General features: G+C 52.6%; 8 protein-coding genes across 8 annotated transcripts; 5 read left to right on the top strand and 3 right to left on the bottom strand.

Annotated features, from left to right (window-relative positions):
• Positions 1 to 1,050: 1,050 nt before the first annotated feature.
• Positions 1,051 to 1,698, top strand: CC84DRAFT_1068987 (uncharacterized protein; the record flags this gene model as incomplete). The annotated part of the gene is made up of 1 exon (XM_018173655.1): positions 1,051 to 1,698. A coding segment is annotated over one exon (648 nt), but the record flags the coding sequence as incomplete, so codon positions are not given.
• A 1,806-nt stretch (positions 1,699 to 3,504) lies between these two features.
• CC84DRAFT_1225645 (Hsp70 family protein) lies at positions 3,505 to 5,506 on the bottom strand (the record flags this gene model as incomplete). The annotated part of the gene is made up of 8 exons (XM_018183572.1): positions 3,505 to 3,699; positions 3,747 to 3,903; positions 3,940 to 3,973; positions 4,014 to 4,096; positions 4,144 to 4,247; positions 4,296 to 4,398; positions 4,463 to 5,328; positions 5,369 to 5,506. 8 exons carry the CDS (start codon positions 5,504 to 5,506, stop codon positions 3,505 to 3,507), a joined length of 1,680 nt encoding a protein of 559 aa, XP_018042247.1.
• Positions 5,507 to 6,600: 1,094 nt separating this feature from the next.
• Positions 6,601 to 7,765, top strand: CC84DRAFT_1079946 (uncharacterized protein; the record flags this gene model as incomplete). The annotated part of the gene is made up of 2 exons (XM_018173871.1): positions 6,601 to 7,006; positions 7,065 to 7,765. 2 exons carry the CDS (start codon positions 6,601 to 6,603, stop codon positions 7,763 to 7,765), a joined length of 1,107 nt encoding a protein of 368 aa, XP_018042246.1.
• A 1,059-nt stretch (positions 7,766 to 8,824) lies between these two features.
• Positions 8,825 to 11,463, top strand: CC84DRAFT_1159296 (uncharacterized protein). The gene has a single exon (XM_018177188.1). It carries the CDS (start codon positions 8,994 to 8,996, stop codon positions 11,139 to 11,141), a length of 2,148 nt encoding a protein of 715 aa, XP_018042245.1. The 5' UTR covers positions 8,825 to 8,993; the 3' UTR covers positions 11,142 to 11,463.
• A 193-nt stretch (positions 11,464 to 11,656) lies between these two features.
• On the top strand, positions 11,657 to 13,922 carry CC84DRAFT_1159295 (5'-nucleotidase-like protein). The gene is made up of 4 exons (XM_018177187.1): positions 11,657 to 12,037; positions 12,092 to 12,147; positions 12,196 to 13,255; positions 13,305 to 13,922. Exons 1-4 carry the CDS (start codon positions 11,770 to 11,772, stop codon positions 13,829 to 13,831), a joined length of 1,911 nt encoding a protein of 636 aa, XP_018042244.1. The 5' UTR covers positions 11,657 to 11,769; the 3' UTR covers positions 13,832 to 13,922.
• A 445-nt stretch (positions 13,923 to 14,367) lies between these two features.
• CC84DRAFT_1107734 (uncharacterized protein) lies at positions 14,368 to 16,938 on the bottom strand (the record flags this gene model as incomplete). Its single annotated transcript, XM_018175181.1, has 3 exons — positions 16,661 to 16,938; positions 16,353 to 16,605; positions 14,368 to 16,293 (listed from the first exon to the last, which is right to left on the bottom strand). Coding segments are annotated over exons 1-3 (2,436 nt in total), but the record flags the coding sequence as incomplete, so codon positions are not given.
• A 1,583-nt stretch (positions 16,939 to 18,521) lies between these two features.
• Positions 18,522 to 20,239, top strand: CC84DRAFT_1192267 (putative sugar transporter; the record flags this gene model as incomplete). Its single annotated transcript, XM_018181237.1, has 4 exons — positions 18,522 to 18,626; positions 18,673 to 18,859; positions 19,003 to 19,737; positions 19,797 to 20,239. 4 exons carry the CDS (start codon positions 18,522 to 18,524, stop codon positions 20,237 to 20,239), a joined length of 1,470 nt encoding a protein of 489 aa, XP_018042242.1.
• A 30-nt stretch (positions 20,240 to 20,269) lies between these two features.
• CC84DRAFT_1211506 (PLP-dependent transferase) lies at positions 20,270 to 21,850 on the bottom strand (the record flags this gene model as incomplete). Its single annotated transcript, XM_018182385.1, has 5 exons — positions 20,270 to 21,122; positions 21,212 to 21,379; positions 21,439 to 21,524; positions 21,594 to 21,638; positions 21,689 to 21,850. The coding sequence occupies 5 exons, from the start codon at positions 21,848 to 21,850 to the stop codon at positions 20,270 to 20,272; spliced, it is 1,314 nt and encodes a 437-aa protein (XP_018042241.1).
• Between the last annotated feature and the right edge of the window lie 3,428 nt (positions 21,851 to 25,278).

Raw genomic sequence — 25,278 nt, 5'->3', positions numbered from 1 at the left:
GCCATCTAGTGCCCATCTGGCAGCGACGCCTCCTAGCGGGACAGTCAACGGCGAACCAGATCTGCGGCTAGGCCACAGAACGATTGCGGAGACACCGGTGCAGGAGCGTTCGCAGACACCCTCCGAGAAGCCCACTAAGCCGCATCTTCGACCTCCACCGTTGTGGTCAAGCCCGCTATCATCTTCACCCACCCCGGACGGCTGCCTCCCTCGCGCCCGCGACCTGCAGTGCACCGTCGCGTCTGACCACGAAGAAGTCGAAGCAAACATCGGTACTGGCCCACGGCTGTCTTTGTTCATCCCACTCCTACCGCGGTTCCTACGGCCACTGAGGAAGCGACCCAGTTGACTATGCCGACGCGCTGACGAGCGAGCCCAAGAAAGAAATCCTTTTTTCGTTCAAAGAGCCTCGGACTGTGCGGTTGCTCGCCTTGAGGGTGCAGGCCACACGCGCGGGGACGTGACCAGGCGCAGAAGAGTCACAGCCCGTGAACCTCACCAGGGATTGGCGCCGCCCGCGGGCCTCTTACGGCTTGCTGAATAGCAATATCGAGAGCGCAACGGGCACGGCGTCGCGACTTGCTGGTCCTAGCCTCAACTTCCGATAGCTGTTCCAGAACAGCTCGCAGCACTTGCAGCACAACTGTGGGGGCGTTCCGGTCTGTTTCACAATCTGGAGTAATGGTAACGCTGGTATTCGTTCAAACAGTTCTTGATCTTGTTGGGGTGGATGTTTAGGGGGCTCCTTCCTCTCAACGCGCCCACTTTTGTTCCCATCGTTGCTCAGAACGCTGCAGCAGTCGCCACTTCGCGGCAGGACTCGTCTGGTTCCACCGCACAATCCCCCTTAATAACCACATCCCCTTCCTCCACATTCAGTACCAAGCCATGGAATTGTACCTGCACCCAAGCCAATACTCTGCTATGTACAGCTCGACACAACATAGCGGCATCCATTTCCACGGCGCTCCTTCCCGTGGTATCAGAGGCAAGCTGTCTGATAACATCATGACAGACTCGAAGGGAGTCTTCCGCAACCCAGACATCACATTGGTAATTCGACAAGAACCTAAGGAGGCCCTCGTCTTGAGCTCAGGCAAAGAGAAAGGCCGCAAACCCGTGGATCCTCCGCCCATCGTGCAGCTCAAAGTTAACAGTGACGTAGAGGCCAGTCAGCACTTCCTACAAAGTCCCTACCTGTTTATGGTTGCGGACCTTTGGAAAGCTGACCGAGACGAGCGCTGTGGAGACCATGGTGCCAGCAACCTCTATGGCGGACTTTGCAGCTCGCTGCACCGCCTCAAGGACGTCGATAACAAGGATGGCGCCTTCTTCATCTTTGGGGATATCTCGGTCAAACTGACTGGCACCTTCCGACTTCACTTTAGCTTGTACGACCTTCAGACATCCGAACATGCAGCAGTCTTTCTCGGCAGCATCGCGACTCAACCGTTCAAGGTCATGGCTCCCAAGGACTTCCAAGGCTTGGAGGAATCAACCTACCTCTCCAGAGCCTTCTCAGATCAGGGCGTCCGGCTGCGCCTCCGCAAAGAGCCAAGGGCATTTGCAGGACAGAAGCGCTCATACTTCGCTGACGGCATGCCCCCATCCCAATCTAATGTTCCGGGAAGATCTAGCAGTTCGTTCTACGAAGACGAAGCTCCGCCGGCCAAGCGTTATCGCGCAGACACAGAAGATCGCAAGGAGTCCTACGTTGACCATGCTCCTGCTCCTGCCCCACAGCCGGCCTTCACCTCGTCCTACACTCCAACTCCACAGCCGAGCTTTCCGTCAAGCAGCTTTGCGCCAGCACTTTCCCAGGCGAGCTACGCTCCTACGTACTCATCACTACCCCAGACAAGCTATGCGACATCCTACGCGGCACCTCCCCAAACGAACTATACCGCACATTACCTCTCAAATTCGCCATATAACCAGATCCGTCCTTCGACTGAGCCTAGGCCGTACAGTATGGCGCAGTATTCGAGCCATCTTAATTTCGGAAACATCCCGCAGGCAATCCCGCAATCAATGCCTCAGCCAAACCTGTCGCAGTACCCGGAAATGCGCGCAGAGGAGCACTGGGATCCATACACAGGTTTGCCGAGCCAACCTACTTCCGGCCCTTGATGTGGCCTCTACACATTCACGAATCCGCAGCATGCTGCTTCAGACCAACTTGTTTCCTTGTACGGTCTTTGTCAGATGTTCGGCGCTTTAGTTCCAGGGTCATTCAACAGACATGCTGTCTAGGCCACGGATGCGGATTTCACTGTTATTTTTTGCCGGTTGGCCCAGTTCTTCTCCCGGTGGGCGTTGTCAGTTCGGAGTACAAGGTGGAAAACCACTCGACAACGGGTCGGGTTTGCTAAAAGGAGTCCGGAGTACAACGTATGCCTGCACTTGCTATTTCGGCAGCAACGCAGAGCTTCAAACGTCTATCTTGCAGTTGTATAGAGGCTTGCATTGGACCCGGCGCCCAACTTTGTACCATAGTTTAGTCCAGTTCTATGTCTCTATCAATTGATTATTGTACATGCACTTCTTGCACCGTGAGTCTACATGGCGATCATTCAGCAGCGCATAGCGCCTCGTTTTGCCTTGCCGTGCATTGGCGTGCCGCTGACGACCGAGCCGCCACCAAACATCGCGCGGGCTGACCTGACCTGACAGCCGCGCCCATCTCAGCCCATGGCCAGCCCTCTTGGCTCAACCTCCCCGCCGCCGGAGCCTCGCCCAGGGCCGCCAAACCCTGTCGTCCGATCATGCATGTGAAGGTCCGTGCGGTAAATTCGCCGACCGACGACGGACGCGCGGCAGCGCAAGCGCTTCGGACAAGAGGGGCTGTGAGTAAACCGGTGCGGGCTCGGGGCGCGCGTGCGCCTTGCCTCCCGTGGTTGAGCCGCGGATCGGATGGGAAACAATGGGGGAGTCCGATGCAGGCCTGCATACGCGTGAGATGGGCGTGCTGCGCTGCGGATAGAGTTTTGGGCGGGGCGCGCGCCACCGTGAGGATGGGGTTAGCGGTGCGGATGACGTGCATGAAGTTTCGATCATGTGATGTAGAGCGGTTGTGATTGGCTCCTGGGTTGGAGGAGTGAGACGGGATCCCCCAGGCTCCGAGGGTTTGTAGCGATCGTGTTCCTCGTGGCTAACTCGCGCGCTGGAGTTTATCAACGGAGGACTTCAAGTTGACAAATAAATTACTATGAGAAGGGACGTGTTGGAGATTTTCTATTTGTCAAAGTCCTAATTGATGATTTAGGCCAGAGTCCCTTCCACATGTCCGAAGTGGGTGTACATGTAGAAAGGAGTATCTCACACTGGCTGGATACCAGAGAGCCTCAAAAGTGCCTTAAAGTAGAACGGCTCACCAAAGTCCGCATTCGGGGTGCAAATGCCAATAATTTCTGTAGAATGAAATGGGACGCGTCTTGACTGGTTGACCAGCTCAATGGAGCTGAGCAGTACTTGCCGATTATACTGCGTATGCATCGAGTGCATTCAAGCATACTCCGCCGCAACCGCGCCGTATCGTTTGCCATCAACCCATAAGGAAAATTCGAGGCCCGATTGAACGCTGATATGGATTTCGTAATGTAACTCATAGTAAGGTTTCTTGGAGTTGTTCTGCTTTCGGAACGCCCGCTGAGGAACTTGCTCCAGATTGACCCGGAGCCGAGCAACCTCATAGACCGCCTGCTGGATATCAGTGAGTGTCGATTTGATTCAGACAGCGAACTCACAATCACATGCGAGCGGCGGGGAGCCTTGTCTATGTCCGCGGCCAGCAGTAGCGGAGAAGCATGCCTTTTCTCACCAGGCCAGAAGTTACTATGCATAGAAACCTTGCCGTGCACCTTTGCTGCAGTAGGAAGGTCTTGCCCTTCGCTGATCAACCAGCTCATCTGGGCTTTGGCCTTCTATTTTCCTGTGTACTAGCAGATGTAGGACTCTTGCTCGCGATGTTTTCCTGGCTTGGAAGGGCATATAGCATGAGGTTCCATAGTGACGGCGGCATTTTCGATCTTTGATTGGAGTCGCGCCACCTTGTTCGAGGCCTTTCGCAGCTGCACCTCTCGCAATAGCCGACCATCTATCCATAAGTTAGCGATATCCATCAGACAATGAGGAACAGCGTACGCATGGAGTGGCTTGATGATATGAACGCCATGATTAATCACAAGCTTCTGTAGCTCCATCTGTATGTATTGCGATTCGGCAAACCCACCGACAAGGAAGGCAAACTATGCCAACATTAGCAGTTGCAAAAAAAAGCTCGCATCCGTACTTACTCTGACCTTAACCTGTCCCTTCTGGCCTGCAGCTTTGATTTGCGCGAGAAGAAGCTCTCCTATTTTCTGGAGTGAGTAGCTGAACATCTCTTTGAGGTCCTCTCTGTTTCACATCAGTGAGAAACATCCAATCTAATGTAATGAGTCTCTGCTGCAAGCAAACTTACGATGTGATCAAGATCTCGCCATTTTCAATGCTGTGGCTCGTGTCACACACGATGGCGTTCAGTGGTGCCGGCAGCCTCAGCTCATAGTCTTCGGTATCGCTGCCATGGAATCCAGATTTCGCACAACCCGTGAATTCCTGCATCATCTTGCTCAATCTGGCTGGGAGCGAGGTGCGGGAGATGTCTGCTGCAGGACCTCCGGCAACTTCTCGGAAGTCCTTCTCGCCCAGCTTTTCCTCGAGCCACCTGAGGAAAGATCTCTCTACAAAGCTGCCACCACATTGGTCTCCAGTTCCAATTGTTGCCTCTTCGAGAACGGTGGGATCAACTCCGGCTACCTTGTAGGAAATGAGGTCTACTGTGCCTCCACCCATGTCACACACGACGAATCCATCGTCTACTGCAAGCTGCTTGTCTTGGGCCGTCCCGCGTATACACATGATTGTGTAGAGTGCTGCAGCCTCAGGCTCAGTTGCAGTGATCGTCTTCCTTGGCATCCTTAGATTCTTTTCGTTGAAGCCAGCCTGAGAGAAAGCTTGCAGGGTTAGGGCTTTTGCCAAATCGCTCCATACGGCTGGATATGTGACAACCAGAGTAAGTGGGAATGACTGCCACAGCGTCTCTGTGTAGTGCACATTGAGATTTTTGATCAAGTGTTCCAGAACCTGAGCAAGGAAATCGGCGATGATGTCGACAGGACGCTTCACGCCTGCAACGCTTCCATATCCGGATCCAAGCAGTTCCTGGCAGATCTTCGCAGCTTCACCAGTCCTGGGAGCATCAAGCTCCAGCTTGGTCCACATGTGACGCTGAATGTTGGGAGGGATTGCGCCTCCCCATTTTAAGCCGCCTCCAAGATAAGTGATCTCCGTGAGTGTCTTCTTTAGTCCCAATCATGGTATGGACCGCTGGCCAATTTGAGACGATCTGGATGCGATCCTCGATATTGCCCGTTCTGGACGTGTCGTAGTAGCTGACACTGGTGTATGTGGTCCCCAGGTCGACACCTACAACAGTCAGACGAGGTTTAAGAAGCACAAACATAGACAATACCGACCAATGACCAATCCATGTTCTGCCATGGCTGCTAAATACTTAGCTTCTCGGTGACTCGGATGCAGGTAAAAAGAAGTGTGGTGTGGAAGTTAAAGGAGTATTGGTGGTGAAAAGATGAGCGAGGTATCGCCCTACTTATAGATACACTTGCGTAGCTTGCGCTAGTTACTTGTGAAGGAGTTACCTCGCTTTGTTTTCGTTGTAGATTTAGTGAAGGTGGGAATGCTTTTCTCACTCTCACTTTGAGCTTCCTCGCTAACGGCTGGACTAGTGAATGCAGCAAGCTCTCTGTCTCACGCCAGTGACCGGTATTTCTTGCCCCACAAGCTTCCTTAACTCTTCACCACTTTTCTGAACTGCAGCATCTCTTAATAATTCGCAACCTTGCTCACAATCAGACAGCTGAGCACCAGAAGTCAATGTTCCAGACAGTAAGTTCCGAAACTCGAAGATACCTAATATGAATCACACTGGCGACTTGTCAGTTCGGATCGATTATCAACAGAGTCAGCGACCCTGGTCCCTCGGATGCACTTGCTAGTTCCGTGAACATGGAGCTGCGGTCTAGTACTAGAAGCAATGCTGATACGCATCCTGCCGCTACTGGAGCCGCGACCCCGAACCTACGGCACACTACGCGAAATGGTGCTTTAACTGTCCTTCGTGGTTCACACGCTCGAAATAATCCACGCAATGTCAGTCAAGCATCGTGCCAGTCCACTTGGCAAGAAGACATGTCGAAAAGTCGAAAAACCCTCGCCATAGAGCTAGACAACACGAGACGGAGTCGCCAAACTGCACTTGACAATGCTGAGGAGGACAAAACGATGACCGTGAAACTGGAAGCTGGGAACTGCGAGCTTCAAGAAGAGAACAAGCAACTTAAGAAGGAGACGGATACCTTGACAGCCAAGTATGAACAGCTAAAACGCTGGCACAAAGAAATGAATGAAGACCACCAGTATGCCAGCGACCGTTATAGCCATATTGTCGAGCATCTGCTCAGACCCTATGCTTCCAGCAACAACACGAGGTACGATGATCACGACCGTGAAACGATCGACGCAACGCTTCAACCTCTTATGAACGATGCCGCAACCTCTACATCTAACAGGTCTCTTGTCGAAGCGCTTGATGCAAAAGTGCTATCTCTTCAGCAAAAATTGCTTTGCAATGTCGACAAAATCGACGCAGTGCCCGATGCCATGTTCGCAACCGAATTCCGTCAGCTTGCAAAGGCTATCAAAGCTTTAAGTCGACAAATTCAGTTGAAAGACCCCGAATCCTTGATCCGCATTGATGCTGTTACGCAGAGTCTTCTGGTCGGCCGAGTGAAGCGAGAAGATCTAAACTCCGCCGTCTGCATAAGGCCTATTATCGAAGCATTTGTTTGGTCCATCTTGTATAGTCGGCTTTTTTGCAATCCCTATAAGGACTGTCACCAACTTTCGTCAACCATCTATGCTTTGGCTAACAAGATCTTGTCCAGTCTACATGTTCGGACCTATTGACCTGGTAAACGGCTTTTCTGTTTTGTTCGGTGAAGATCATCAACACCGGTGGCCTTCACCCACTACATCTTCTGAGAAATGGCGAGTGATTAGCATGGAGCAACTCGTGCAGCGTGTGGGAGAAGAAGCAATCGCTACGGGTAAGATTCAGGGGAAGTGTTTGCAGCTGGAAGCGAACATCCGACGCGTCCGCTCCAAGGTCAAGGACATCATCGAAGGATACCTCATCCGCGTATCGCCGGGCACAAACTTTTCGCGTGTCGACGCCATCGTGGACAAGGCGTTCTCGCTGGCTCTTCATATATTCCTCCAGCGTTGCCGCATACAGGTCGTCTACCCTGATATCGGAGACACGTACGACAAAGAACAGCCCCATCTTGATAGCATCGCGGAGAGCATCGAAGTTGAGAAAGGCAGGGTAGCTCTTATCGCTTCTCCTGGTCTGGCCAAATGGGTTGATGGTGAAGGCAAACACTTGGACCAACGCCTAGATGTCGTTCCTGCTATGGTCCTGGCCAAACCGGTGGCCAAGGAGGATGACGAGAAACAGGTTCTGATGGAGCGGCTTACCAGCTCGAAAGATGAAGCTCTGGTTCGCATCAAGACGTCCACTCGAAAATTTATTCATCCCCAAGTCGTCATCCCGTCCAAGCCCAAGAGTGAAGATCTCTTCATGAAAATTGAAGACACCGAAATGGCTGATGGCGTGCAATGGGCATGGCCAGACGCAGATTAGGGAGCCACGAGTCCCTTCTGCGAGCTATGGTAAGTTCAATCCGTCTCTCTTCGCTAGAAGATCTTACTGACATTGTACTTCAAGCTCATTTGACATTGCTACCGAATTTATCGGCTGTGGACCTTTCATATTTCACGGTATTGTCCATTGGAGCTTAAATACAAATGGCGTTTTGTTCCTTCTTTCTCTTTGCTCGTTCAACGTATTCAACTAGCACAAGCCAACTTAAATGAGGCTTTTCGTCGCTCTATGAATCTGCAGTATACCAAACTATGGTCACCAGTAGTCCAAGGCAATGCGCAAGACAATGCGAAAAACAATAGATTAATACGAATCTACTTGCAAATTTTAACATCTCGCGCATGAGACTTGATTCCATGCTTCCTTGCACAGATGTCCTCTCCAAAATAAGTCGAAGCCACAGACTTGATATTTTGGAGCATGGACACCATTGAAGAGTGAACATATGTTGCACAGAAGTGGCCGAAATCAATGCGTGAATCTCTGGTAGACGGAATGTCTAGACCACCTCTACCGTGATATCGATATTGCAATGATAAAATGAGCCCGATCCCACCGAGTGAACAAGTCACCGTCCCCGCATGGCTGAGACGCGTGTAAGGTTCGTCCAAGACGCATTGTTATCGAACAGCGGGTCAACCTGGTCTGAGTATACTCGGCTCTCGCGGGAACATGAAATCCGTCGATTACAGTGTCACGTTCAGAAATATATACCTGTGGTTCCTCAAGTAAGCCAAGGGTCGACTATCGAGACCGGCCCACGCAAAAGCGAAGAAGTGACGAGCAGGTTCAGAGATGTTCGAAGGAGGGACTGCTTGTATGAAAGGGCTAGAATGGAACATCAGGGGAGTGAGCTTTGCGTGCTGAGTGATCATAATTGATAGCAAGTCCAGCTGGCTTGGGGTGGAGGTTTCGGGCCATCCTCAGCGAGCCGATGACGCGCTTGCTGCGGCGGGTTAGATTCTGCCACCCGTCACCGCCAGGGCCGAGCCGAAACCCTGGAGAGGAGACGGCCAGCTCGTCGCCCACGCTTCACCACACAAACTCGTCGTGTGCGCATGCAACCGCCTGCTCGTCGCTTGAAATGTGATTCCACATCATTTCTACAGCTGTCATACTCTAACTGCGCCCGCTATCTGTAAATTCGCCTCGCAGGACCGTTTCCGCACCACCTTTCCCGCTGCGCGCGCGGCTCACTGCTCCCACGATGCCTCCGGCCGCAGGATCCCGTGCTGCTGGCCCTTCTACAGCTTCCGATCGCCGCCCGACGCGACAGGGACGCACCACCGTCCGGCCGACCAACTACTATGCGCGCAACTTTGGAGGGCGCTCCGGCGGCATGGAGCAGACGCCCGAAGCGGCCAACAACGCCGGCGGCTTCTGTCCCGCACTCACACACTTCTCGCAGGCAGTAGACGCCTTCCCGAAAGAACTTATACGTCACTTTTCCATGTTCAAAGAAGTCGAAGCGAAAATCCATGACCCGGAACGCAGTCTGGGGCTCATGTTTGACGAAATCGACCAGATGCCTGTGCCCACCAGGGCAGAGCGCCTCGAAAGCTCCCACAACTCCGTAGTGGTCGAGAACGGCTCTGGCACTGGCGCCAATGGCGGTACGATGCAAGACCCGGCCATCCTCTGGCAGCAGCTCGCCGCGATCGACCCCGATACGCTTTCGCCGAGAGAGCAGGCCAACCTCAAGAAGCGCCAGGCTTTCTGCCGACTTCGCATGCATATCGTAAACATCCTACCTGCGCTCGATGAGAAGTTGGTGGTCCTCGGTGGCGCCAAAGCAACAAAGGACAAGGGCCTCGCGCGTATGAACAATTCATACGCACACCTCGATGAGGAGGTAAGCGAGGAGGCGCGCTACGGCAGTCTTTCACACTGGGCATACGCGGACAAGGAGGAAAAGAAGAAAGGCAATGCGCATGAGCGGCAGCGAAGAGAAGTGGCATCGGCCAACAATCTGGCCGCCGCTGCTCAGCACATGCACGATGTTGACTCCATAGCAGCCAAAAGCGAAGCTCGACGTGAAGCCATGCTTGCGAACAAGCGCAGCCGACACCAGCATGTCGACTCCGACTTCGACGACCGGCCCACAAAGAAACCGCACAAGCGCAAAGCCATGGTTGCAGAGGCGGCTGGGAACGACAGTCGCGCTGTGGGCCTTGGAATCACAAGCAACGGCGCCCCGTCGCAGGGCAAGAGGAAAAAGACCGAGAAAGCGCTGGCGGCAGCAGTGGCAGCAGCTCCGCCCATGGAACGATCGCTGAGTGGCGCGCTCAAGGCTGCCGCGGGAGCCGGCGGGCGGAGCGGGACGAGCCCGCGAGCAACACCAAGCGTCGAGGGCGGGACAAGCAAGCGGAAGCCTCGGGCACCCCCAGCGCCGGCGCAGCGCAAACACGCGCTACCCACATATTCACCTCAGCCTGCCTCCTCGCCACTTGTTGGCAACTTCTCGTTACCAAGAGGAAACGCTGCAAATCCAGAACGCCCAACAGCCGCACGGGCGCGCAAGAACTCTATCGCGAACTCAGTCGCATCTGCGGCCCCTGAGCCGCCCGTTGCTCGTCGGCCTTCATCGTCTCACTCTGTGCAGCAGTCCACAAATAGCAACGCCATCACCGAACTCGAACAAACGGCCAATATCAATCGCGATAACGCTCCCACCAAACGAGCATCGACACCCAAGGATACCACAGAACTCCCTCCCTTTGAGACTATAGCTACTGCCACGGCCCTGAAGCACGAAGATCTGGAGCCGCAGGAGCCCGAAAGCATGGAAATCGACATACCAGCACCAGCACCCGTGAATGTCCGTGCGGGTCGCGCATCTAAGACAGCAACTCCCATCGTTGGAACTTTTCCTGAGATTCCTATGGCTCGCAGCAGAAGCACGCGCAAAGCCAACAATGGAAACGGCAACTCGAATACCTCGTCAGAGAACAACAGCACGACAACGGGAATTGTGTCTAAACGCGGGTACAAGAAGACCACGGCGACTAATAGCGCGACGATGCACTCCCCTGGACTGGAAGCAGTACCGGATCCAAAATCGAATCCGCAGTCATCCAGGGCGAGTTCCATTGTCCCTGAGGAACAGTCCCAGGAAGCAGAATCAGACGAAGATGGCGATGAGCCGCGTTACTGCTACTGCAACCAAGTATCCTTCGGAAACATGATCGCGTGTGACAACGATTCTTGTCCACGCGAGTGGTTCCATTTGCCATGCGTGAACCTTGATAGAGCCCCGTCGGGTAGGACCAAGTGGTTCTGTAGCGATGAGTGCAAAGAGGCACACGCAAAGGCGAAGACTGGCAAGGGTGGGCGTCCAGGAAGCAGTCGACAATAGGAATTAGGACGGAGTTCAAGGCGTTCAGAGTCGGGTCCAGCACATGGGTCTAGGTCGGGTCCAAAGGGTAAGGGCAAGGCTAAGTTGGGATTATGGGATGGCTGGCATGCTCTTCCTGATTGATTTGGGTCTGCTTTGGGTCTCTGGGTTGGGTGTCTTGGGATGGCGGCGTTCGGCCTTGTCGTTGAGGGGCCGGACGGCGTTGCGATTGATGAACATTGGTGTGATATTAGGGGATGGCTTTGGAAAGATAGGATGTTGGCGATGGAACGACGCCTTCCGACTATGTCGCATAGATGATGCATAGCGTCGAATCCAGTGCTCACTACTCAACCATGCGAGGCGTTGTGCTGTATGAACATGGAGGATGGAATGAAGGCGGTCAGCACACCAAGGTGTATCCTCTTTCGTGCCCTCTGCTGATCAGTGCTTACCATTGGCTGCGTTTCGGAGCTGCAGCTGGACCCTGGATTCAGCTCCCCGCCAAGCTGCTGCACGTGAGATTCACCGCCCGCTCTGCACACGCGACCTAGACAATATACGCGCAGTGATCCAGTCGTTTCCCGTTTTATTCTCCTTTCCACAGCTTCCCGCGATCCCAAGCGTTCCTCCTGCTGCAATTGAGCCGATGGCACCGAAGAACATCCCCGCTGACGAGCAGACTGTGTTCGCCCCAAGTCCCGCGTCGCCCGCCCCGCCAGATCTACGTTTCCTACACTACAACGATGTTTACCACGTCGAAGCTGGATCCGCTGAGCCTGTTGGAGGCGTAGGAAGATTCCAAGCGCTGGTCAATTATTACCGGGAGGATGAGAAGTTCAAAGACCAGCCGAAGCTGGTTACCTTTTTCTCTGGAGATGCCTTCAACCCGAGTTTGGAGAGCAGTGTGACGAAGGGTGTGTCCGAAGTCGAGGGTTTATACTGAGTCCGCGACTAACTTGTGCGATCAGGAAGCCACATGGTACCTGTACTAAATGGAATCGGAACGGATGTGGCCTGTGTCGGGGTATGGAGCATGCTTGCAGATCGTGATGATAGAAGCTAACAGGAGCAGAACCACGATCTCGACTTCGGCGTGAAACAGTACATGCACCTTTCCGAACAATGCAAATTTCCCTGGCTACTCGCGAATGTTATCGACCCTGCCCTCGGAAACGATGTGCCTCTTGGTAACGCGAAGAAGACGGTTATGCTCACATCCTCGAACGGCATCAAAATTGGCGTCATCGGTCTGGCAGAGCGGGAATGGCTAGATACCATCAACTCGCTACCGCCGAACATAATATACAAGAGCGCAAGTGCGACGGCAAAGGAGCTGATCCCAAACCTGAAGCAGCAGGGCGCGCAGATAATCGTGGCAGTGTCCCACCAGAGAGAGCCGAACGACAACAAGCTTGCCGAAAAGACTGGAGGGGGCTTGATTGACATCATCCTCGGTGGACATGACCACTACTACGCTCACAGCGTTATCAACGGGACGCACGTCTTGCGGTCCGGCACAGATTTCAAACAGCTCTCCCACATCGAGGCATGGAAGAAGTCAAGCGGCCAGGGTTGGGACTTCAAGATTACAAGAAGAGACGTTGTCAGCAGTATACCGCAGGATCAAGAAGCCATGAAACTAGTGGAGGGTCTGACGAAGAAGTTGAACGAGAAGCTGGACAAGCCGATAGGCTACACTGCCGCCCCTCTGGACGCCCGCTTCACCACCGTCCGCACAAAGGAGTCAAACCTCGGCAACTTTGTTTGCGATCTCATGCGATTCTATTACGAGGGAGACTGCTGTATTATGGCCGCTGGCACTATTCGCGGCGATCAAATTTACCCACCGGGCGTTCTGAGGGTCCGCGACATAGTCAACTGCTTCCCGTTCGAAGATCCCGTAGTTGTGATGCTGGTCACCGGAAAACAAATACGTGAAGCATTAGAAAACGGCGTGTCCAATTATCCTGCGCTTGAAGGACGCTTCCCACAAGTGTCAAACATCTTCTTCGAGGTGGATTACTCTCAGCCACCGATGAAGCGGGTATCCAGTGTCCAGATTGGGGAGGATCCGTTGGACGAGGAGAAAGAATACAAGCTTGTCACCCGAGGCTACATGGGCCGTGGAAAAGGTAAGGAGTCCATCTATACATTGAGATTTTTCACTTATGGACCTTCTAGATGGCTACACCTCGCTTCTCATTGAAGAAGAAGGCGGCACGGCGAAGGAAATAGTAAGCGAAGAAAACGGCGTGCTCATCTCCACCATCCTCCGACAATACTTCATGTCACTAAAGGTCCTCGGGAAATGGAAGAACTGGGCGCCCGACATGACCGATAAATTCTCCAAGGTCCAGCTTTCCCTTCAACGCAAACATACGTTCCATGACCCGGCCGCCTCACCTACAAGTCCCACAACGCGTTCTAACATCGCCATACCACCATCACAAAAGCATCACGACGGCGCACAGGAGGATCCCGATACTGACGACGAAGACTACGAGTACGACGACAGTGAATTGATTCGGTTCAACGAGCATGAATTGGCGTTGCTGAGGAGAGCTATGCGGAAGTGGTGGAGACTAGCAGGACTGAAAAGCCCGCCGAAGTGTGCGGATGAGGTGGGCAAGGAGGAGTTGAGGGTCGACTGGACGAGGGCTATTGCGCCGCGGATAGAGGGGAGGATAAAGGAGATTAACAAATCATAAGCTCGTGCGTGATGGCAGTCACAGTATCAAACTACTGGGAAACAGCAACCTTTCACGTTCTGAAAGTGACGTTGCATGCCCGCCTTCCCTCTCTTTGCACGCGTGCCTCCCTCCCGTGAACGAAACAGTTCCAATTGTGATCGAATCTCCAAGAGCAGGAGACCATGATCGATGGAGGGGTACACCGTCCCAATAAACTTCAGAGTGGCCTGAATGCGATGTGAGTACTTAGTGCCAAGTTGCCGGGGGAACTGATTAGAAAGGAAGCAAGCGTTTGTTTAGAAGTCAAAGAAGCAGCTGGCCTGCGAGAAGAGCCGGATGCAGCCGCTCGCAATACTGAAATTGACACCTCCAATCAGGAGTTTCGGATCTTGCTTGAATTTAGCTTAAAATACGATGAGGCCGCTCAATGCTACCGGTTTTCTGCCCGTCTCTGCGGCCACCGTTGTGGCATCACTCTACAAAATTAAAATACACAGTGCGCTTCTCCCGAATAAAAACCCATGTAGACCTCAAGGCTTGAATTCAAATCTCGACTCCACTTCGATCTCTAACATCGCCTGAATATCTCTGCTCGATGTACCGACCGACACCATGTACTTTCCCGCCTCCACTACCCACTTCTTACTGACCTCATCAAAGTATGTGAAGCTTTCCTGGTCCAGCAATACGCTGACTGTCTTCTTTTGTCCTGGTGCAAGATGCGCCTTCGCGTAGCCCTTGAGTTCCTTCATGGGTCGGTCCATGGACGCGTTCTGATTCGCCCCAACGTATACCTGTATGGTCTCTCTACCCTCACGGTCGCCGGTGTTCTTGATATCGACTGTGACGTGGATATTCTCTCCTTGTGAGAACGTCTTGGACGAGAGCGATGCGTTGGACACGTGAAACGTGGTATACGATAGTCCGAAGCCGAAGGGGAAGAGAATAGTCTCCGGCCTCTTGTCGTAGTGGCGGTAGCCAATGTAGATGCCTTCTTTGTATTCGACGTGGTTGGCTTTGAGATCACCCGGGAAGTTGCCGTATGCAGGCGCATCGGACAACTGGATGGGAAATGTGACAGGAAGCTTACCGCCAGGGCAAGCGTCGCCAAAGACAACGTCGGCGATGGCATGACCCGCTTCTTGGCCAGGGAACCAGGCTTGAAGGACCGCGGCAACATCGAGTATCCATGGCATGCTGATGGGAGATCCTGTGGAGTTTACGACTATCGTCTTGGGGTTGGCTTCCGCCACAGAGAAGATCAACTTATCGATTGATCCGTCCTTTGGCAAGTTCATATCGTCGCGGTCGCAGCCCTCGGTCTCCCAAGCTGGTGTGTTGCCAACAAAGACCATCGCAACATCGGACGATTTAGCAGCTTCTACTGCTTTTGAGACCAGATCTGCCTCGAAAAGGTCCTGGTGTACAAGGCCAAAATTGAACCCAATGATATTGCTGGACAAGAATGATAGAGGACTCTCGGCATCCCCTACGGTCCTGGCTTCGATGCGGATGATGTACTCCTTGCCAGCCACAAAGTTGTACCGTTTCTGGTCTTCCTTCGCAACGCCCATGAGGACGGCCATTACGTCGGCAGACTTGCCCTCGTACTTGAACACTTCATCATCGTTGATGTAGGCCGTGGTGTTTCCGATAGTTGAGAAGCTGATATAGTGCTTGCCACTAACTGTGGGCGTGTAGGTGCCGGACATGACCACACGAGATGGGCCACCAGACTCGAAGGAACGAAAGCTAGATGACGGAACTTGTCGCATTTGTTGGGGTTTGTCGTCGGCGTCCCAGCATTTGACAGAGAACCCAGGCTTCCCATCAAGATTTACTACGCTTTCGGATATAGAAGGCAAATTTCTCCAGATTCGAGCACCTTCGGCGTACCTTAGCTCTACGTGTTCTCCGACCGCGTCTTCAAAGGCTTCATATGCTGTGATCTTGCGATGAGCGTTCACTGCAGCAGAACCACCGCCGTGTCCGAGGAAATCTTTTGCCAGTCCAACCATGGCGATGGAGCGGGTCGTGTCCTTATTTAGAGGCAGAATGGAGTTATCGTTCTTCAACAGCACCGCGCCCTCAGCTCCGACTTTCCGAATCAAGGCTCTGTGTTCAGGAAGATCAACAGCCTTTTCCGGCGGGATGGTGGGGTCGTTGAACACGTTGCATTGCTCAAGGAGCTTGAGGTTGGCCAGGACCCGCTGATCAAGGGTGTCGGCGGAGAGGGCTCCGCTGTCAAGCGCTTTCTGGATGTTGTCCACCGTACGGTGCACTGCGGGACCAGGCATCTCTAGGTCGTGGCCGGCATTGAGTGAGTCAGCCACCGAGTTGGTACCTCCCCAATCGCTCATAACATGGCCGTTGTAGCCCCACTGGGTCCGCAATACTTCTGTCAATAAGAAATGGTTGGCATCCGCGTGTGTTCCATTGACGAGATTATAGCTTGTCATAACCGACCAAGGATTGGCATTCTAGACAAGAAAGTAAGCACAAGCATGTATGCGGTTGCTTCGAAGAGGATGAGGCTGACCTTTATAGCAATCTCAAACGGCTTGAGGTAGATCTCTCGAAGCGCCCGCTCGCTCACACGGGCATCGATGCCAAACCTGTTGCTCTCTTGCTCGTTGACTGCATAGTGTTTGATGGTAGCGCCAATACCTTGACTTTGAAGCCCTTTGATATAATGTGTCGCCAAACGGCCAGCCAGTAGAGGGTCTTCTGAGAACGATTCAAAGTTACGCCCGCCAGTTGGGTGACGATGTGGGCAAACAGTAGGACCCAGTCTTGAATACGTAGATTAGCATCAGAACCAGGAACCTGGAGGCTGACTTCACTCACAGCACTCTCGCTCCTTTCGTCTTCGTCTCCTGACCGAGAGCTTTCCCGACTTGCTCTGCGAGTTCTTCATCGAAAGTAGCTGCAAGACACACAGATGCCGGGAAACATGCGCTGGTCACACCGTTTTCAAAGTTCTCGCCTCTTGCGCCATTGGGCCCGTCAGACACTTTCATTCGCGGTATCCCTAACCTGTCGATAGAATTTGTTTCCCAAAAGCTCGAACCAGCCAGCAGAAGAGCCTTCTCTGCAACGGTCATCTGCTGCACCAGGTGTTCCAAGTCTGGAGTATCTAACGGTGCGGAACCCATAGCGGAAGAAACGGCTTCGATAACACGAAGACGACACAAACTGAAATCACTATGGAGAATATGAAGTGGTATGTTTGAGCGCAACACTGAGAGCGGCGTTTATGAATGTTGTCGTAGCACAGTACTCAATCGTCGGGGTCGGCAACGGTGGCATCGGATATGGGCATCGTGTGTGCTACCGTGGAGAGGTATCCACGTGTTGAGCCAATGTAGCGACGAATTGGTCATGCTTGCGGAGAAAATGGAGAATCTTCACGTTCTGGAGTATCTTTTTCAAGATACTCCGAGATCCTTGACATTCGGCCTTGGTTGAAGGGGTGGCTAGCGCCTTGGGTTGGCGGAGAGGAAGAGCGAGTCATGCTAGTTGGGAAGACCCAAAGACTCTTGAGGCGATTTCCTCAACTGCCACGGCACAAACACCGGCATCGAGTCGAACTGTAAACATCGCGAGAGCTTCAATACAGCGTCTAGGGCCACATGGTGGCTAATTCTCGGGGTTTCTTACACCAAAGTTATGATCTAGATGTCTCGATGGGCCGACCACACCCGATAGCTCCACCGTACGCGTCTTAGCACACGGATTGCCGTCTGCCGTGCGAAGGAAATGTGCTCTACAGCAGGTTGTTGCTCGCGCTTGCATCGAGCATCTGTATGGTCTCCGGCCGGAGCCCCGCAGGCGCCCAGGCGATTTTGCGCGCACGTGGATTGATCAGCATATCTCATGCCAAAACAAAGTCACAGAATCTGGGGTTGACAGGATCTATGTATCGGACCGATACTGCGTCAGTAACTCTCCTTGTTCTTGCATTTCTGACTTGGGTCAACCATCCTCGTGGGAGTGACGCGGCCCTCTAGACTGAGAGCGCGGCTACTGTGTTGTTTTCCTGAGGTAACATGTTGTACTAAAATCTTGGTGAAGTACTGCAGTTTCCGTCTTAAGCGAACGCTCCTTTCCCATCAGGCTCGAGGTCGTTGCGGTGAGGCATTACCTCGGCCGCGCCGCCCTGTACATGCGTGCAGGGACTAGGTAAGTAATTGCCAAACATTGGCACTGCGCCCCAAAGTGGACTCTGAGACTTCGGCGCGCTGTCCATGCGCCTATCACGGGTTTTCTCCGCTCTCTGCCCATGGGGTCGAAGCATGAACCGACAGATCAACTATTGATCCAAGCAACCATGCACGCTCGTCGCGGCTTTCATCGTCTGGACGCGATTCCTGGCGCCACCAATTCGCCAGCCAGCGGCTAAGTTCCCCCGTACGTGATCAGTCCTCTACCGCAAGGGTGGTAGACGGCCTTGTGGCATCCCCGGTATAAATTGGTGGGCTCCCCGCGTATGTTCATACCTGTGTGCGTTTAGCCCCCATCAACGCGAGGCCCGGCCAAAATCTTACCGCACGACTCGTCGCGTCTACATTTTTTTGGTTTACTCCTACCTCTCGACGCCGACAACAAAATGGATGAGGAAAAGAGTGACCTCAAGCACGGAACCCTCCATGTAGACGATGTGGAGGCTGATGTCACGAAGGGACAACATGTAAAGGTCGACGAGAAGATGTCGGCGCTCGAAAGCATCAGCAGGTTTCCCAAGGCCATCGCTTGTTGTTGTTACATGCTTTTCATCTGCATCATGTGGGGCTACGATGGTATGGCTGGTAGTGTGAGTACTAGCAACGTTTTCCAGCGACTCTGACTGAGACTCTTAGATTGTACTTTCTATTCCTCGGTTCCGTCAAGATTATGGATACATCTACGCAGGTGACTACGTTGTATCCGCTGAATGGCAAATGGGCTTCACTTCTGCCTCACTCTTTGGCATTATCTTCGGTGGTTTTGTCACAGGATTGGCTGCTCCTCGAATAGGCCAGAGGGCCTGCATTTTGGGCGCATATGGTAAGAGCTCAGCCAGTTGTTACACAGTAATAAGAGCAAGTCTGAGTATCATTTGATCCTGCATTGCCCTTCCTGGGTTAACAAACCGGACTCAGGCTTCTCTTGTTCTGTACCTTGATGGTCTGCTACTAACTCATATCCAGTGTTGACTATCGCTGGTGTCTTCGCGCAATGGTTCTCTCCTGGAGACCTCCCACTGTTCTTCGCCGGCAAGCTGCTCACCGGTCTCCCGCTCGGTGTCTTTCTCACTGTTGCACCTATCTACTGCTCTGAAGTCGCGCCTCCAGCACTCCGTGGCGCCATGATTTCTGCTGTCAACTTCGCTATCGTCATCGGACAGCTCCTGGGGTATGGCGTTATGAGAGAGACACAAGCCATCGATAGCCCCATGTCCTACCGAATAATGTATGCAGTCCAGTGGGGTTTTGCAGGCGTTGGAATACTCCTACTTCCGCTTGTTTCCGAATCGCCGATGCGACTCATCATGCGCGGCAAGGAAGACGAGGCTCGATCGGCTATCCGGAGACTAGAACCCGTCGACACGGATGTTGAAGAGAAAATGGAAGAAATCAGAAATGTGCTCGCGCACAATACGGCGGCAGCTCCTAGCGAGACCAGTGGCTTGGCTACGGTGAAAGAGTGCTTCAACACGAAGAACAGGCTCCGCACGACCATTTCCTTGTCGGTATTCTTCCTCCAGGCCAGTTCAGGAGTCTCTTGGGTGGTTGCCTACATGGGATATTTCCTCCAGCTGTCCGGTATGGAAGGTACCTCGGTCTTTGACGCGACCGTTGGCATTGCAGGCGCCATGGCATTTGGTACCATGGCTTCGTGGTGGGCTGTCGAGCGTATTGGACGACGATGGACAATCCTCGGAGGTACGCTTGATTCTGTGTGAACTCAACGAAGTTTCGTCAGCACTTACTCTTCTTTTTAGGACTCGCGTTCTGTACCATCTCGCTTCTCATCATCGCCATTCTAGCCCTTTTCGTCAACTCCGGTCGCCAAGTTGTTCTCACACAAGTCGGGTTTATGGCACTCTGGGCTTTCATGTATCAAGCCTCCATCGGCTCTGCCGGCTACAGTCTGGTCTCTGAGGTACCCACCTCACATCTTCGTGGCGCGGTGCAGTCCATGGCAACGATGGTCAACGGTGCATCGAACGCGGTTTGGTCGCTCTCGCTGCCGTACATGATCAACCCCGACCGGGCGAATATGGGAGGCAAGGTTGCTTTCATCTTCTTCACGATCCTGCTGTGCGGAGACGTCTTCGCCTTTTTCAACTACCCCGAGACAAAAGGTAGGTCGTTCGAGGAGATTGATGCGCTTTTCGATAGGGGTGTCTCACCAAGGCACTTCGCATCAACAAGGCTTGACTAAATTCAAGTCATAATCCAATATCACCATCACCTACTTATGCGCGACCTTGGGTCGTCCGACAATTCCACATACCTTCTTCAACCTGTTCACTCCCTCTCTGACCAGTTTCTGCTCTCTTGTGAACACAAAGCGAAACCGTCCTGGCTCTTCGGCATTGTGCATCTGCCCACCTGCAATGAAAACTTTCTCCCCGATCAGTGTCTCTATCAACTTCCTTTCCCTTATCCACTCATCTTCACCATCTTCCTCCCTCAACCAGGGCGCCAGATCGATCCACAGGAAGAACCCTGCATTCGCAGGTGTATAGTGTATACCAGCATCATCTAGCAGGTCTCGTGCCAACGAGCTGGCCTCTGCAATACGCTGTCTCGACTTAGCTAGAAAAGAAGCCGTGAAAGCCTTATCCTCAAGAATATTGCACGCAAGCAGGGCGTTCACCGTCCCAGAATGATGGAAGTTCGCGAGCGCGGTGACGGCCCTCTGCAGCTCCGCACTCAGCGTCCACAGACTTCCAATCCGCAGCCCTCCAGACGCAAAGTCCTTGCTCATGCCATAGACATGGTGGAAGTACGTAGGATCGATGTACTTTTGCCAGTCGAGGCTCAGTACAGAGGTGAAGGGTGCGTCACTCTCAGAATACACAGACATGGCGTAGACTTCGTCTGCAACGAGGTGGATCTTGTACATGTTGCAGAATGATAAGATGGCAGTGAGTGTTGAGGGAGGGTAACAGCGGCCGAGCGGGTTATGTGGGTTGCAGAGAACGAGGACTTTGACTTTGATACCGCGATCTTCGGCGGACTTGAGGGCTGCTTCGTACTGAGGCAATATATCCGGCGTGAACTGGTCGATCTTGTTGGAGGATATGAAGACGGGCGTCATCCTGGCACATCGTGAGCATCTGTATCGCTGGGGCCACGAGATGATGGAAGCTTGACATGGATCCAGTACGGGAATATGACATCTACTTACCCGCCCAGCAGCCCAAAGCCTGAGCCGAAAGCGATGTAGCACGGCCTAGTGAGAAGAATACCGTCGCCTGGATCCGCCAGAACGTTCCCCAGAGCGTTGAACAGGGCGGAGCATCCATTCGAAATCGTCAGGTTCGCGGCTGTGGTCGGTGAGTGAGGATGAAAATGACTGTAGACAAGGAAACGTCAACGTTTGCCTCAGAGATAGATGCAAGGGTATTGACTCACGTATTGATGAACCCAGAAACAGCCTTTCTCAGACGTAGTGAACCCCACGCTTCGCTGTAGTCGAACGCCTCGCCTTCAAAATTGATCTAGACCTTCTTTAGCAACCAAACCTTCCAGAAGCCCGTGCCTGCGCCAAAATTTTCATCAGGTCATACATTCTGCTCATTAACGAACTTCGCAACGTCATCCAGCATAAGCGACTGCCGGCAAGATCAGCAACCGGATGATGTTAATGCAAGAAGCTTCATACATTCTCCGCCGTGCCCAAGTTTATCAAACCATCTGGGTTCGTCTCCGGATCCCATGGCCCGTTGTAGAGGCCAATCTTCTCAGTTGCCTCTCGAGCGTTTGGTCCGAGGCGGTCGGAGGTGAGATCTCTGCCCCGCTTGCTGAGGCTGGATTCGGACCGCATCGTAGCGAGGGTTGCGCTTTAAAGGATTTTGAAATTGTTCGGGAAGGAAGGGAACATCAATCTGATCATTTGTTGATGTGCAAATACGACCACGCTGACTCACATTGCTGTTGCCAAAGGCAGAGATCTACGCTCATCGGCGGATCATGATCGCGGGCCTACCACTAATTGATCGCGGGCCTACCAATAAGACGGATCGGGCGTAGAGTATCTGCAGCCAAGGCGCCATTTGAAAAAACCGTATTGACACGTATTTTACGCGGTAACAGGGTTTTTTTAAAATGGCTAGGCCGCGTGGCTGGCGAGATTTGTCCCCAACATTTTGAGATTTGTCCCCAAGATGAGATTTGTCCCCAACGCTAACCGCACGTCGACTAGTGCCAGATAAATTACAATAATCAAAATGCACAGCAGTGCGGACTGAACAACTAGGTAATGCCTGGCGATAAATGTACATATGATGAGACTATCTCCTACTGACGTCGATGTCTCTTGCGCGGGCTAAGAGTTTTCCATGTATCTGGAGCTGCTATTGCTGCAGCCCGCTTGGGTCGCTGCACAGGCTCATCCCTGGGCTCAGGGAGTGCACGCTGAGGCTCAAGGAGCGCATTTTGAGCATCAACCTGCGCAAACCTCTCAGCGTAGAACGCCTCCATATCTCCGAAATGATAGTTCCATGCCATGGTCGGAGTACAGGAAGCGAAAAGCCCCTCTGTAGCGAGAGCCATGTTCCGTGCTTCAACCAACTCTACCGGATCGTCTTCCTGTCCCGTTTCTACCAAGAAGTTGCTCGCTGCGAACATGTCGTTGTACTGATACATAACAGCTTGAGACCGTCGATTCTCGATATCAGCAAGAAATTCCTGTAATGACGGAGCCCGCCAGGCTGGAGGCGATGCTACCGTGACAGACACTGCAACAGCCATAGGCGGAGACGAGCGAGGGTATACAACACTAGGCGTAGGGGAAGGTGCAGGAATCGATAGAGATATACATGTAGTCACAGGGCCCGCGCTTACTACAGAAGTGGGAGCCGATACAGTGACAGATGTACTCACTTGTCGCAGAACTTCAGCGAGTGTCAGATTCTGAGGTTCATAAGAAGGTTGAAACTGAGAAGAGGAAGGCGGTACACGTCGTTCGAATGCTGATGGATCTCGGCGAGTTGATGCCTCATTCCTCCTCGGGCCACCTCGCGTTTGAGCAGGTAGCGGCTCTAGAATAGAATGGTATGGTCTTGGGGATAAACGAACTGATGGCCCTTGCTCGCGTTGATAGCGCCAATGGTCATCGTAAAGGTGATTTAACCTTAACGTCGATCTGGCCGTCACTACTTCTTGCAGCGTATGGCGGCATGGGAGACCGTTTATCTTCTCGAAGAGGCCCGAACAAGGGTGACCGCCGCGTCGTTGTCTCTGCTCCTGTTGGCGTAACAGATCCTGTTGCCTGATGCGCTCGATCGCTGGTGGTGTTAGAATATCGTGAATGCCAGGAGGCAGGAACGGCATCGCCGCTAGCCTGTGCTCAAACTTGACGCTATGCTTGGACGAAGCAAGGTCCTTCCTGTACTTGTTGTACTGACTCTTCACCATCTGTTCAATTCGTTCGACTACACGTAACAAGTCACCTCTAGAGGTCATAAGGTAGTCTTTTAGCACCTTATGCATCCCTTCCACGGGCGAGCTTGTGATCGTGTTATAGTGGCGGTGGTTTGAGGTCCAGGCAGCTGCCCACTCAGTACGGGTGAGGTATTGGTTTTCTTGCAAGTATCTACAAAGTTCCTGCTGGTGGATATAGTCTTTGATCAGGTCATTCCACTTCAACTGGAACTCTAGCGGCCTCTTCGCATAGACAAGCTGCTATAGTTAGAATATGCAGCTTAATATGATAGCCTTCTGAACGTGTCGGACGTACCTGAGTCCATCGCTTCATGAACGCAGCCCGGTGTTCAGCAATCTTTTGCTTCTCCTCTTTTGTCCCGCCATCGGCGTCCCGCCAGGTCTGCTGGGCCTTCGTCTGGACGTTCTTATTGATGTGCCATACACATAGTAGTTGAGGGACTCCTGGGAGTAGCGAGCGAGCTGCTATCTTTAAAGCCTCTTCCTGATCGCTGATGAATACCCGTGGTAGTTGTACTTCTGTCTTGAGAAGAAAGTTCGCAATGGCCCAGTAGTAGTCTGCCTGCGTCTCACTGCTAAGGAAGCAGGAACCTGCAGAGAAAAAGGTCTGTAGGTTGGTGCAGCCAAGGATGTGCAATAACGGAAGTTTATATCTATTCGTCCGGTATGTACAGTCCATTAGTAGCACGTCGGAATTGGCAAGAAGTAGCTCCACTTGCTTTTGATGGGCGAAGAAGAGATTCTGTACGCGATTATGATCGTCTTTCTTCACGGCGAAGATCCAGTCCCCAGTAGATAGATCATCCAGTAGCGTCTCAATAGAACTCCTCCCGTTCAAGTGTTTCTCTCGAATTGCTTTCCTCTCGCTTCGGATGTCGGTCGCAGAGACTAGTGTATCTTGGTCTTCTTTTTGAATTGCAGCCAGTATCTGCATCGGCCGCACCCCAGCATGGGTCATTAACTCAATTGCCTCCTTTTGTGCTGATGTACGCTTGCGGTAGACATTGTGCGCGCTAGGATTAACGGATCGAGGATGATTGTGACGTCTATCTTGGACCTCTAGTTTCCATTGGCCGCTAACCTTCATCTTGAAGACAACAAGCTTAAAGGGACATCCTGTTGACCGTGTACTTGTGCTTAGAACCTTTGCAGTTGACTGGAAGTTACTCCTAAAACGGTCGCAGTGGTAGTAGTAACGCGTCTTAGCAATTGAATTGTGAGGCCAGCTCCGCTTGAGTACGAAGCCGTAACCATGCTGTATACCATGCGTCTTAAGCGCGTCATATGCTTCTTCATAGGAGCCGTAGAGCAGGTCTGGAGGTGGGGTTATACCTTCCATGTTGTCTGTGAATAGGAGAATGAGTTACCACCTCCCTCCTCAGAAGCTATCTAGCTAAAGTAGAGACGCGTGGTGTCGCGATATTGTCGCGATGGTGTCGCGTCCATAAATTATGCGCTAAACTAAGTTAAGGCGGTAACTTTCGCTAACACTAGCGTTGGGGACAAATCTCATCTTGGGGACAAATCTCAAAATGTTGGGGACAAATCTCGCCAGCCAGGCCGCGTTTTATCGTTAATAGTATAGATATCGATCGCGACGCAACGCGTTTTCATAGTGTTTTAACTAGCTGGCATCTTGACGCCTAGAGATTAACTTTTTACTATCATTAATAGTATAACTAGTAGACGTGCTATAACGTGTTCCACCACTTATTGGCGCACACTAGTCATCGGCGCACCCTACCAAAATCGCGACGCGTCTTCTATATAACGCGCCATACCACCCACCCAAAGCACTTAGCAATTCTA

The sequence above is a fragment of the Paraphaeosphaeria sporulosa genome (assembly GCF_001642045.1).
Source record: "Paraphaeosphaeria sporulosa strain AP3s5-JAC2a unplaced genomic scaffold CC84scaffold_1, whole genome shotgun sequence".
Classification (NCBI taxonomy): domain Eukaryota; kingdom Fungi; phylum Ascomycota; class Dothideomycetes; order Pleosporales; family Didymosphaeriaceae; genus Paraphaeosphaeria; species Paraphaeosphaeria sporulosa.
Note: the sequence above shows the minus strand (reverse complement) of the source record. Positions and strands in the feature narration are given on the sequence as shown.

What these genes read in the sequence shown, in the direction of transcription:
- CC84DRAFT_1159296 (XM_018177188.1), top strand. Translation starts at nt 8,994, where the DNA reads ATGCCTCCGGCCGCAGGATCCCGTGCTGCTGGCCCTTCTACAGCTTCC.
- CC84DRAFT_1159295 (XM_018177187.1), top strand. Translation starts at nt 11,770, where the DNA reads ATGGCACCGAAGAACATCCCCGCTGACGAGCAGACTGTGTTCGCCCCA. An exon ending in CGGATGTGGCCTGTGTCGGG is followed by an intron (nt 12,148 to 12,195) that starts GTATGGAGCATG and finishes TAACAGGAGCAG; the next exon opens with AACCACGATCTCGACTTCGG. An exon ending in CTACATGGGCCGTGGAAAAG is followed by an intron (nt 13,256 to 13,304) that starts GTAAGGAGTCCA and finishes TGGACCTTCTAG; the next exon opens with ATGGCTACACCTCGCTTCTC.